The sequence below is a fragment of the Talpa europaea genome, assembly GCF_964194135.1.
Source record: "Talpa europaea genome assembly, chromosome: 10".
Classification (NCBI taxonomy): domain Eukaryota; kingdom Metazoa; phylum Chordata; class Mammalia; order Eulipotyphla; family Talpidae; genus Talpa; species Talpa europaea.
The window spans coordinates 72,437,139-72,450,661 of record NC_140077.1 but is presented as its reverse complement, the minus strand read 5'-3'; the positions used below and the strand labels follow the sequence as shown (position 1 = coordinate 72,450,661).

The 13,523-nt window shown below is 52.4% G+C and overlaps 1 protein-coding gene across 1 annotated transcript; it reads right to left on the bottom strand.

The window, feature by feature from the left end:
- Nucleotides 1-1,016: 1,016 nt before the first annotated feature.
- Nucleotides 1,017-10,226, bottom strand: RAB7B (RAB7B, member RAS oncogene family; the record flags this gene model as incomplete). Its single annotated transcript, XM_084246327.1, has 5 exons — nucleotides 1,017-1,097; nucleotides 4,358-4,483; nucleotides 8,658-8,873; nucleotides 9,607-9,733; nucleotides 10,174-10,226. The coding sequence occupies 5 exons, from the start codon at nucleotides 10,224-10,226 to the stop codon at nucleotides 1,017-1,019; spliced, it is 603 nt and encodes a 200-aa protein (XP_084102453.1).
- Between the last annotated feature and the right edge of the window lie 3,297 nt (nucleotides 10,227-13,523).

Sequence of the window (13,523 nt, the reverse complement as noted above, 5' to 3'; positions counted from 1 at the left end):
TGTACCTGGGACAGCAGCCTTGTGTTCTCAGGTAAAGTCCTTTCTGTGTTCCTGGAACACAGCAAGCTCGTTCTCCCCTGAGGGCCTCAGCCCTCGCTGCTCCCTGCACCAGGTTGCTGTCGTCCAGATCTCAGGTGGCAGCCCTTTCTCATTCTCAGCCCTCAGGGAAGCCCTCCTGGACTACTTGGACGGAGGCAGCTTCCCCTGAGTCCCTGTCCCTCTCCATCCCATTACCTGTTTCTCTTTGTTTAAGCACATATCTTATAGTTGGGAGTGCCTGTGTCTCTCTGCCTCTGCCCGTGTCTCTGCCTCTCCAGACGTCAGGGCCGGGAGAGCAGGGCCTTGCCTGAGTTGTCACTGGACCCCAGAGACGTCCATAGCGGACACTCGAAAATGCTGGTTGAAGGAATAAATATGTTCATATCAACAAAGCAAGCAAGATTGGAGAGGGGCTCCTGGCCTCCAGCCCCACTCTGGTGTGGGCACGAGACCCCCCCACTGGACAGAGGCACAACAGAGGCTCCGAGAAATTTACAGGAGTCGCTGGAGCCCCCTGCAAAGAGGATGGGTTCTCTGGTGGCTTTTCCTCAGCCTTATACCCTGGTGGGACGAGGGGGTGCCAGGACCAGACGGGGCAGGGGGCTGAAATGCACCCATGCCTGGGCATTGCTGTGCTGAGCGGCGAGGACGGCCTGTTCACAGGAGACACACGGCTTCTCTGCAGAGACGTGCATCTGGGAGTGGGAGTCTGTGGGAGGGTGCATGGCAAGCAAGCTGGAGCCAGGTGGGACTTGGTTCCCTTCCAGCGCCAGGGAGTGGCTGTGACGATCTGGGCTTCATCTGGCCCCCAGGGCCCTGGGGTGACCCCACTTCTTTCAGCCCGTGGCAGGGGGTAGCCTTGGACTCGGGGCCCAACACGTGCAAGGGGAACGAGGGCTCTGGCCGCAGAATGGGGCACCTGGGTGGAGCACCGGCAGGTATTGGGGTTGATGGGGGGATCTTTGGAGCCCGGAGGTCTAGCAGCATCTTCTCGGGGACTGGTTTTCTGGCGAGAGTTTGATGGAGTCTGTGAGGTGATGCTCTAAGACGTTGCGATACTGGGGAAGGAAAAGAGAAGGCAGCATTCACATTCTGGGAGGCAAAGAGCGTCTCCTGCTTCTTCATGGCCTCCGTCCTCACCATTGTGCTGTTGGGAGACTAGGCCCAGAGGGGAGACCACCAGTCACCACACCCGCTCCTCCCTCACCTCCTCCCTCACCTCCTGCTCCAGCCTCTTCCAGGAGCCCCAGCAGCTGGGGGCCTGGGTTAGGACTCAGATCTCCTGCCCCCCAATGAGGGCCCAAACCTTAGATCCTCCAGAGGAGACAAGTGAGGTCACGCCAGCCTCAGCAGAGGTGATGGCAGCTCATGCCTCCTTTCTGCTGGAGCCCTCTCCCTGAAGACGCCTCCACAGCCCACCTCCCTGTGCCCTCTCTCCCACCTGGGCACCTAGAGAAGCCGAGTCAGTCACGCCTCTGTCCTCCCACTACCAGGGCCTCCCTAAAGCACACTCCGCGACACTGCCAGGCCTGTTGGCTCCTCTGTCCAGAGAAAGGCCAGTACCAGTCTGACCGGCCTCTCCCGCTTCTTGCCTGGACCCCAGCCCTCTTGGTTCTGAGGCGAGGGTGGGTGGGGACGGAGTCCTGCCTCAGGATGGTTCTACAGGCTGGAGGGTCCCTTTCTAAAGGGGTCACATCTCTTTATTCTACCAGGCTCTCCAGTCACAGAGCACACAGCTGGTGGCCCTGACTGGGAATGTTCTCAAAACCCTAATGGTCATGACACTGCCACACTCTCAGATGGTGGCCCCAAGATGCAGGTGAAGGCCCGTGGCCCCAGGCTCACTGCCTCCCAGACTGAGTGGGAGTCCAACCTGATGCTCAGAGCTTGTCACCTCATCCCTGCACTGTCCAGGCCTGGGGTGCGGGCCCAGGGGCTCACCCAGTCCTCCAGTTCTGCCCTGAGCAGGGGCCCCTCACTCCACCAAGTCACTTGTAGTTAAAAAACCCCAACATTTTTGAACCTCTCAGGGAGGGGCAAGGAAGAGCGGCATCACTATTAGTCCCACTTACATGGGCTGACCCATGTCCCAGAGAGGCAGGCTTTAGAAGGATTCTCTTATTTTGGCACTTCCTTGGCCCTCTCTCACCACAAAAGCCCAGAGACCTCATCCAAAATGACTCTTTCAGACCTAGGCATCTGTGCCTGCTGCTTCTTCACCTCTGAGTGTGCTGTACCCTCAGGTCCATGCGAGGCCCAGCCGGGACCCCAGAGCTCCCCATGAACGAGTCCTGTGCCACTGTTGGCTGTGCCAGCCCTCAGGGAGTGAGGGTCATGTGTCCGAGCAGCTGCAGAGCACCCCGAAGCCTCCCACATCAGGGATGTGAGCAGCATCCTTGCTGAGGGCACTGGCAAGGTTGGGGGTCTTTACACCAACTGTCCTCGCCTAATAATATCCCACCCACCCACACAGGCCCTGTCAGCCTGGGCACTTCTGGTTGATGGCAGCTTTCACTTCACACTGGCATCACCCTGCTCCCTAGGTTTTCTGCAAAACTTGCATGGAACTGGCTAGACCAAATTAGGCTCCTCAGGTAATTCTTTTCTCCAGGCCCTGGTCCTCTTGGCACTGGGTTTACCTAACTGCAGAGTGACAGTAAAGTGACAAAGCGACATCTCCCTGGAGGGTGACTGTGGGAGTCGGTGCTTCCTGTGTTGTGTCCACCTCACCTCCTTCAGTGCCTACCCCGCTTCATGATGGCTACTGTGAACACCCCACCCCACTGGCTGGACTTGGGGCCTTCGAGGCCCACATTGCCAGCCCTAGCCTGACAACTCAAGATATGCTTCTGGGACAGAATTATTTCCATTGTGCAGATGAGGAAACTGAGGCACAGAGAGGTCACAAGAAATCACCGGGGCAGCTTTCACACCTGGCCAGTGTGCAGATACCACTCCTATGCCCTCCAGACTCCCTAGCAGCAAATGCCCCCCCAGCATGCCATGGGGCTGCCAACCCACTATTTGCCAAGCAGTGATCTTAGAACAGAACTCAGATAAGCTGCTACCTACTGGCCCCCACTCTAAAGGTGACGAAGCAGGAAGGACGCAACTTCAGGAGCAAAGGACAGCCCTCTCAGGGGGACAGAGGCTGATCAGGTGCAGAGTCTGCTGTGGGCTGTGGAAGCCTCCCTGTGGTGGCCTTGGCGACAGTCATGCGTGCCAGGTGGGGGTCACCCACCAGCACATGCATCCCGGCACCTGCAGCCTTGAGGGAGGGCCTGCATCAGAAGCCGCATCCCCAAGGGAAAGAGCCACGTGTCTTGACCTTGCACTAAGAGGGACACCCTGGCTTCTCCTTCCCAAAAGGCAGTGAGGGCTGGAGGCTGGAGGGGAAGCAGCAAACCTGAGACTGGGGCTTGGGGGTGGGGTGCAGGAGAGGCCTGGCACAAACTGAGGCACGGCTCTGGGGGTTCTCTCCAGGGTGCTGTGCGGGCCTGTCACCCACGGTGACATGGGCAGCTCCGTAGAGGTTGAGCCTCTGATCTCCCACCCTCATTTGCTCATTTCCACAATGTAAAATGACTGCACCACTACCTTCTCCCCTCCTCCAAAGGCTCCCCTGGATTGAGTGCGGCTGCTGGGTGACAAGCTGACACCACCCCTGCTAATTTCCCAGGGACCCTCTTCTGAGTTTCCAAACTCCACATCAGAATGGCATTAAAACCTCATTGCAGTTTAGGGGTACCCTCCCCACTCTTTCTCTCTCCTCCCTCCGCCCAGCACAGTGTGGACAGGACACCTTCCTCTGGGCCCTCCTCCCTTTGGTGCCCAAGTTCTTCCTCAGCTCACAACACCCACCTGCAGCCTCTCATCAGCACGAGGGCCCCGCAGGTCCCACAGGCCCGCTGAGAGGCCAAAGCAGGGGGTCCTGTCCCACTGTGGTTCCCTTTCCTCTGCAGGAGGGAGCCTCTCTGCAGGTGAGGCTTCCCTCTCACACATGAGGATGCACCAGCTTCTCCGTCTCTCACCCTTCCTAAGTGGGAACCTCAGGGGTGAGGTGTGGGGCTGTGTTTTTCAGAAACTCCACAAATGGCAATCCGCGGAGGGCCCACGACCACCTTCTGTGAGGTCGCTGTGTCGCCCTGAGCTTGATTTCGGTGGCACCTACTTAGCAACTGATTAATTATGACAATGAGCAACCCCATCCCACTCACCTCCCCGCCCCCGCCCGTTTGTGCCCAGTCTGTTCTTTTCTGGAAATTCCCAAGCTCCCCCAGCTCAGGGGCAGCCCTGGTGCCACATCACAGTCACTCACCCTTGACAGGGCCTGGCTGGCCAGCTTCTCGAAGGCTAGGACCACGTTGATGTCATTCTTGGCACTGACTTCAAAGTAGGGGATATCTTTCTCTTTACACCAGCCTTGGGCTACCTCTTGGGATACCTGCATGAGGGAAATAAATGATCCCTGTTCCTGGATCATCACCCCCCACTGCTCCCCGCTGTTGTCACACCCCACCATCGTGCCCACATCACCTCCCCACCCTTCCTCCACCCCCATCATGCCACCCCCACTCTCCTATTCCCCCATCTCCACCATCCCCACCACCATTACCACATGATAACCCCCATCCCCAGCACCAGTTCCCCTTCTCAGAACCTTCTGTATGTCGGTGTTGTTACACATGTTATATCTTAACAGGGATATGCTGGGTGGCTATTGTTAGTTCCATTTTACAGATGGGGAAACATAGGTGTGGAGAATAAAAAATTGTGCTGTGTCTGTGGGGCTGCGCTGGACTTGAACACAGGCTTGGCAGAATCAGCACCCGCTGCTCAGTGCTGCCTCCTGAGGCCAACACGGGGCATTTCTTCCTGCCATTGGCTCTGTTCCTCCTTTCAAAGGGAGGGGGACCTGGCAGGCATAGCGGTGTCCGAGGAATACTTGATAAACTCCTAATACTGTGTAGACACCTTACATGGATTAACTCATGAGATGGATCTTATTGACTCCACTTTACAGATAAGAACACTGAGGTTCAGAAAGGTTCAGCAACCTGCCTCAGAACACACAGCTGAGAAAGGCAGAGCTTGGGTGCCGCATAGCCCAGGGCCCCCACACAGCCGACCTGCCCGGCAGGGCAAGTTTCAAACGGGGCTTCTTCCCTTTCTCTCGCAAGACTCAAGGCCCCTGGAGTCAGGGCCGCTGCAGCTCACAGCCACTGCACAGCTTGAATGAGCAGAGCACCACCAAAGGCAGGGGTTGCATTGGAAAATGCTCAGGCAGCCCTCGGTTTACTTCCAAAGACAACCGACACCTCTGAGTTTAATGCCTCATTATTTGGGGAAGAATGAAATAACCAACATGTTGAACATTTACTGTGCCTGATACTTCATAATCAGTGTTTCATTTTAGTTTTTGTTTTCACAGAGAAAGGCCCATTTTTGCCCCTCTCCCTAAACACAGTCCCACCAGGGGGAGATGGACACTGTCCCTGTCCAGCTGTCACCCTCACTCCTGCAGTTCTGGAAATGTTATTTTATTGGGATTGGAGGAACCACCCTGTCCTGCATCTCTTTGGTCCTTGCTTCCCTGGTCACAGGAGAGGCCTCAGGGCCCACGCACTCAGGCCCCCTCCCTGTTCTCTGACTGGCCAGCATCGCTCTGGAGCCCGAGGTGCTTCCTAGACTAGAGGGTGGAGCTGGGGACAGCGAAGCAGCTGCCCTTGGGGAGGCCCCAATGACAGCTCTATTCCCAGGCCAGGCTCTGACTGGTCAGTCTCCCAAGAGCTACTGAGCGTGAATAGACCCGGCGCTGGTCTTGGCCACTGATATCCAAGGGGCCTTCTGTAGAGCAAAGCCCAGTAAGGACCCAACCCCTCACAGCTCAGAGAAGATCCTGAGCCACATGGAGGGAGCACAAGGACAGCCCAGCTGACCAATACCCTGACCATTACCATTCTTCCCAGTAACATGCAAGTAAATATCACTAGAAGTTAACACCCCTGACAGTTTGGGAAAGGGCTTTGAGTGGAAGATTGCACACTTCTTGCTCTTTCCTTCTTGACATCCTGCCCCCTCCCCAGACATTGCCCTATGGGGGCAGAGCATTTTATTGGGCACATCAGGGTACTCAGGAGTTGCAATGAAAATTAAAGTGAGGTAAAATCAAGTGCCTCTGCTCCTTCAAGAAGCAGGGGAGAGACTTAATGTTTCAAGGCATGAAAAGCAGAGCCTTGGTTGGGTCCCAAGCCCTCCCCCCGGCATCAGAGCTCAGAAGACAAGTCCGCAGCCTGCTGATCCCGCCAGCCCTGCTCTCCGCTGGGCAGTTACCCACCTGCTTGGGGGCCCCATTGTGACAGAGGTTTTATCTCATTTCCCTACTCTCTCCCTCTGTCTGGTTTACAGCACTGCCCTCTAGTCCGGAGGACATGTTTCATGACCCTTGTGGGTACCTGAAGCCGAGCAAAGTACTGGACCCCATACATACACACCTAGGATAGCATTTAATTTGTAAGTTAGGCAAGGAAGTGATTAATACCAGCTAGTGGGGACAGAGCCATCGTAATGATACACTGTAACACAGATAATGCACACGTGGTCTCTCTCAAAATATCTTGGTGCATAATATTTTCAGACTGTGGTTGATCTGTGGGTAACTAAACCCACAGGAAACTAAACCATGGATAACCGGGGACTACTGCGCAGGGAATGATTAAATATCTGTTGAGATACGTTAAAAATTAAGCCCCTGTTTTCATCCCGCTGGCGTTTCCTGCTCCCCCTCACAAAGCCAGCCGGGAGGGAAGCCAGGCATGGTCTGCCTCTTTTGCCTCTTATTCTAGCCATAATTTCATGATTTAAAAAATGGCCTTGTCTTTAATTTAAAAATAGAAGTTATTTATAACTCAGACTCTGCCTGTGGAAATAAACTCAGGGAGTGGTTCTTGGGGAAACAGGCATGGACATTTTGGAAATCTTCCTTCCATTAACGTTGCTTTTGGCTGACGATGGACTATTAACATTTTACTTCCTGTTACAATTTTGCTTGTTCATGAGAAACCAAATATTTAACAAAATGAGTTCAGTTTGCTCAGTTTTATTCATGATGTGCTTTTCCACTTCATCTACATTTAAAATGATCAATTGCATGTGTTAGAATTAGTGTGTCAAATGCATCTCAAACCGCTACCCAAAACAGCAAGGGATATTTTCAGAATCTCAACATTACGAATCAACAGCAAGTCAGAAACCGCCTGATGGGGCACAGGGCAAAGCTCCCCCTTCTCAGAGAGCTCACCCCTCTAGGTGAGCTGCCGTTTTTAACAAATGAATTTTGTGATCGCTACTACCTTCTGTAGAAGGAGTAGGGATTAAAAAAGCCTGAAGTCAGCAATTTCTCTAAAATCCTCCTGATGACTTCTATTTTGTTACTGTGATAAACATACATGAACATAAAATTTACCATTTTAACTATTTTTAAGTGTACAGTTTTGTGGTGTTCGGCAGATTTCCTTGTGCAAACATCACCCCCACCCTTTCCAGGATTTGTTCCTCACCCCAAATGTAGCAATGTCGTTTTAAATATTTAGTTTCCTTTTTTAGTAAGGGGGAGAAGCTCCTGGATCTCCTCAGCCCACACCTTGGGGGTCATGAGACGAGGTTGCGAGGTTGCGTGGGCCAGGTGCTCAGCAGGCTTTGTTTCCTTTAATCCTCCAAGCGCCTCCTGAAACCTGTCTGGTCGCTACTGCATAGATGAAGGGCTGGAGCCGGCCCAAAGGCACACCGGGAGCAGGAACTTGGCCCAGGAGAGCACTAATTCAGCTGGCCTTCAGCTGACTCTTAGTCACCGAGCCCCACAGTGAGCAGGTGCCTCCATCCGGACCCTCGCCAAGCCCAGCGTGTGCTCCAGGGACCCTCTCCATTTCTCCACCCACAGGCACTGGCACGACCCTCTGCTCCTTCTGTGCCAAAGTGAGGACGTCTGAGGGCAGAGACTTCCAAGCCTCACCTCTCTGCTTTCTGAGCCTGGTCTCTGCCTCAAGCCCCCTTCCTTCCTCCCACACCCAGCCCCTCCTCTCCTCTTCCCTGTCCTCACTTCTCCTCCTCCCACTTCTCCCATCTTCTGTTTCCTTCTCCATTACCTCCCCCCAAACCCTCTCCTTGTGCACTCCTCATGAAGAGCCTACCCCCCACCCTGGCTTCCATTGTCCGGGATCCTCTCTCACCTCCCTGACTTGACTGGACCCTGGTTTACCTGGAGTCACCGAGACCCCCATCAGCCTCTCCACTGTGTGTGTGGGGTGCAGTTCCACACGCTTGTCACCACAGATCCCAGAAATTGGGTAGAGCTTCCATAGAACTTCCCTGCTTCTTTCAAATCTTTATTCTTTTTCTCTCTTAGCTCATCCCCAGGGGTTGAATTGGGTGCCCCTACTCCTTCCAGGCATCAGCTGCACTTCTCATCCTGTCAAGTACCCCTTGCGTGCTGAACCCTCACACTGTGAAATTCTTAAGGTAAAGACTTTCTGATTCAGCTCTACATGCATGGGCCCTAACACAGTGCCTGGCACATAGTAGGTGCTTATAGAATGAATGCATGAATGAATGAATGGTACCTGCCGGTCTCCTAGATCAATCTTGTTCCCCAGCACCACCATGGGGTAGGACTTTTCCATGGGAATGGTTTTGGCCAGAACGTCACCCCGCCAGGTATCCAGGGCTTCAAAGGATTCGGAGTCAGTGACATCAAATGCCAGGATGCAGCCATCGGAGCCTTTGTAGAACGTGGACACCATGGAACGGAACCGCTCCTGTCCACCTGTGTCCCAGATCTGGAGGGGAAGAGCAGCCCATGGGCCATGAGGAGTGGCGGGAGGGAGGCCCGGCGGGGTTCATCACATCAGAGCCTCCTTCTCCAGGGAGGGTGCAGACAGCCCTGGCAGGTGCTTGCCCTCCTTTCAAGTGGCTCCCCGATCCCCCCATGAACACCACGACACTCCTGCAACAGCATTTCATGAGCACCTCGTGTCTGTGCTCTTGCTTTCCCCGGGCCACCAGGGCAGGCATTTTTATTCTTGTCTGAACTGATCTGGAAACTTGGACCCTGGGAGAGACTTGCCAGAATCATCCTCCAAGTTTTACAGGGAATGCCAGGGTAGGAGTGGGGTCTCCAAACTCTTAGATTAGTGTTCTTCCTTCCAGATCAAGGATCAGCAATTGTTTTTCTGTGAAGGGTCAGGTAATGAATATTTTAGACTTTTCAGGCCATATTGTCTTTTGCAATGACTCAACTCTGTTGAATGAAAGTAGGCACAGACTATATGTCAACAAATGGTTGTGGTGTGTCCAACAAATGTGTATTTCTAAGAGCATTTTGGCCCATGTATGGACATTTGTGGACATCTGTTCTAGACTATTCTAGCTCCTGGTACACACTACTGTGTAAGTAGCTATCCAGGGCTTAAAGCTAGGCTTAAATGGGTGCCCTTTCACCTATTTCAGGGGTGTGTGTGTGTGTGTATGTGTGTGTGTGTGTGATGAAGAGGGGAAGGGAGGGCTGCTCACCTGTAACTTCAAAGTCGTGTTATCCAGAATGATAATCTTGGAGAGGATGCTGGCCCCCAGCGTGGTCTGGTAGTCCTCATAAAATGTCTTGTGCACATATTGGTGGAGGAGGGAGGTCTTTCCTACACTGAGGAAGCAGCCCCAGACACATGTTAGCACACATGTGTACAAACGCTGTGCTCCTCTCGCTATTTTCTCTTCCTGAGATTCTGAATTTCTAACATTTGTGATCCAAAGACCACACTTTGAGTAGCAAGGGACTAGGAATGACTTTGAGAAGCAGGGACCAAAGGGAACCTAAGGCCTTGGAGAGAGCTGAGTGCCCGGGCAGGAGCTGGGCATTGCTGTGTGGCTGGAGTGGTCACTCCCAGCTGCAGCCACCAGGGTCAGGTGGCCTGACTTCAGCCTCTTTCTCCCTACTGAGCCCCCCTCCTTGGGGTGGAATGCCCTTCTTGGGGCCACCATGAATCTGAAAGACCCCACGGAGGCCAGTGTACCTCTGGTAGGCCTCTCCGTCTGGGGGAAGAAGCTGCCCCCCAGCCCCCATCCTCAAGCTCACCGCCTTACCCCAGGGCGCCAATGATGATGAGCTTCAAGTCCACCTTCTTCCGGGGATTCATAAAGTGACTCCAGAGCCTGTAGGGAAACGAAAGTCAGCCACATCCTGGTCAGAGCCCCCCGTGGTCGTGGTCACTAAAGCAGGCTTCTGCCTCACCTCTCCAAGCTCACATCATTGCCCAGAACTGGGGGTTCTCTCTTGAAAGAGGTGGCTGACTCAGCAATCCTTACACACCATCTTCCTCATTTCCTCTGGGGCCTCCCCAAGGCTGGAAGGGGGTGAGCTCACAGGACAGACATAGCATTCCGCCCACCCTGCTCCTGGAGGCAGCCTGCAAGGCCATGAGGGCTGATGGCCCTGGACAGGAGCCTGGCAGACAGGCAAGTCTGGAGCCAGACATGCGGGCAGTGCAGGAAGATACAGGGCAGGACAAGGGGCTATTGTAGGAGTGTCTGAGAAGCTTTGGGTGGAAAAGCACTCCCCGCACCCCCAGCCTGAGGTGATGCTGCAAGTGCAGAAACAAAAGGCGCTTCTCTAATGCAGCTGGTGGGGGTGTAGTTGCTACATGTTTCTTGAAAGCTGCTTGACAGCAAGTATTGAGAATAAGAAAATGTTCGTGCCTTCTACTTCCAGGAATTCATCCTAAGAGAATAATCTGAAATGTGGGCAAAGAATGTCCTTCACAGTATTATTTGCAAATAACCAACAACAAAGAAGTGTTTATTTAAATAAGTAATGGTATACAGCAAACTACTAAACAGTCATTAAAATGGAATTTTTGAGCATATCAGAACAAAGTGGGGATGCTCAAGTCATTGGGTCTAATGAAAACTAAGACTCTAAGCTGTCCATGCTGACCACCCAAATGTGGAAATGAGCTCCTTCTCACACAGAATGAGGTCTAGAAAGAAATAAATCAACAACTTAAGTGCTTAGTTCTTGATGAGAGGAAATTACCTGATTTTAATTTATTTTTCTGTGTTTTTTTATGTTCTATTTTTTATGACATATTATTTCTATCAAAGAAAAATACAAATAGGTGTGTGTGTGTGATACGTTTTTCAATTTCAATATTTTCAATTTCAATATATTTTTTCAATTTCAATTTCAATCTTTGTTTATTTTTTTTAAAGGTGAAGTAAAAGCACAGGGTGCTGTGCTGGCCTGATTTCTTGTGTTTGCTTTTACACGCACACACACAAATCATTATTCCCAGCTCCTGGCTCTTCTGTCCTTGATTGCACTAAACCTTGATCTGACTCTGCTTGACCAGGGTGTCCAAAGGGACCAGCTTGAGTTTCCCACAGAACTTGAAAAAGTTCTAAATTGGATTTCCTGAGGCCTTGGGTCTAGTTCTCACTTTGCTGTATGACCAGGGGCCAGTTACTTCTCTCCTCCAAGTCTTGACTTTGCAATGAATGAATCAATTGGGCCCCAAAGACTCAAGGTCTTTTCTGGTTGAAAAATGCTTTATCTACTGCAGCTATAACTCTACAGACCATGAGGGCCGGTGTCGGTGTGCATGGGTGATATGAAATGAAAACAGAAAACTGCCTGGAGGCCTAGGATTGTTAGCTTCCTCTCCATGAGTCAGACTTAGCCCAAAGGATGTTCTGCTCAGATCTGGTAGCCAGAGTTGGTGGCACTTGACCTTCTGCTGTAATTCAGGAGGGCTGTGTTGGCACGGTGCACACCAGATCTACTCAATATGGATTCATTCATTCCACAGATGCTTCCATGTCTGCATGCGAATCCCTGCGCTAGTCACTGGGAGGAGCACAGAGATTGAGCAACTAGGAACCTACCCACAGGAGTCCCCAGGGGAGACAGTACAGGGACTGAGCATTTCCAGCAGAGGGAAAGAGTAAACCACCCCAACAGAACAGAGAAAGTGCCGAGGGAAATTAGGGGCCTGGGGGAAGTTGGCAGTCAGAGTGGGCATTAACAAAATATGACCTGTGCTTGGGGGAGGGGGTGGTGATATTTCAGAGGGAGAGAATGAAATCATCAAAACCCTGGGAACAGGTGAGTGAAGGTGGATGGTTAGCTTCAGGGAAGTGGGAAGTGAAGGTTGTGGAGGGAAGAAAACCTGGGGAGGAAGCAAGATTAAGGTGGATGGTCCCTATTAGATGAAGGAGTCTGTCACCCACCCACCCACCCACTCAGCAGACATTTCATGTGGAGACATGCACAAGAAGGGCATTCACAGTATTGTCATAATTGACATTCTGCGATGGGTGTCGCTGGCCACCAGGGAAACCAGCCAAGGACAAGTGACTCACTGGGACCCCTAAGCACCAGTGACCTCTCTGGAAGGAGACTGGAGGCAACAGTGAGCTCTTGCCAGAAGGTTTTCTTACATCACACTAACTTAGCTTCAAAAGTTGACACAGGGCCTTAAAAAGGGAGTCAGGCAGAAGGGAGGTGGGAGAAGCAGCAAAGGAACCAGCTTTGGCTGAGCATCTGCTGGGCACTGCACTATGATCTGGGGAGAGCTCAGGGAACCTTCAGCAGCCTCACAAGATGAGTACAACTGAGGTTCAGAGACCCGAGGCCACACTCAGGCACTAAGTAGACAAAGCCGTGTTTGAATTGAAGTCCAGAGTTGCCTCTAGCTCCTGGGTTTGAACCCAGAGCACCTCTGTACCCAGAATCTAGGGCATTGGGCCCGGGGCTGGTGAGTCCATGAGGCCCTAGTGGAGTTGTAAGGGATTCAAGGGAAAGGCACCAGCATGCAAGAGGCACAGTGGAGGGGACAGGGGATGCCCAGCTGGGGCTGTTGTGTGAGGACTGGCCACAGGGGTCAGGGCTGGTCACGCTGAGGCCAAGGGAAAAGTGTGACATGCGTGAGTGCCCTCAGCTCACACGAGGAGTTAACATCTGCCTTGCACTGTGCTGAGGGCTTTGCAAACACGTGATCAACACTATGTACACATTGTGAGGCTAGACAAATGAAAACATCATTATAATGCACTTAGTACATATAACACATGATTATAAAACATTTACTGGCACAAATTAAGGACTCAAGAAATGTTAGCCATGTTATGACTATTATTAGCATCCAAAAATAGCCCGTGGGATTGACAATATTATAATCTCCATTTTGCCACCGAAGAAACAGATGTTTAAAGACATCAAATATAATAGTTTCTTTCTGAAGACATGGCCTGGTAAGTGGTGGGGCCTAGATTTGGAGCTGGGATTTGAATCTAAGCCTAACTCCAGAGACTACACTCCTACCTGCAGGGTCCCACTGCATTTTGCAGAGTGGAATGAGGACCTCACCCCCTGACATCTGCCCCGTCAGAGGGGCTCAGCAACAGAAGGTATAAGGTTGACACAGGCAGCAGCGTGG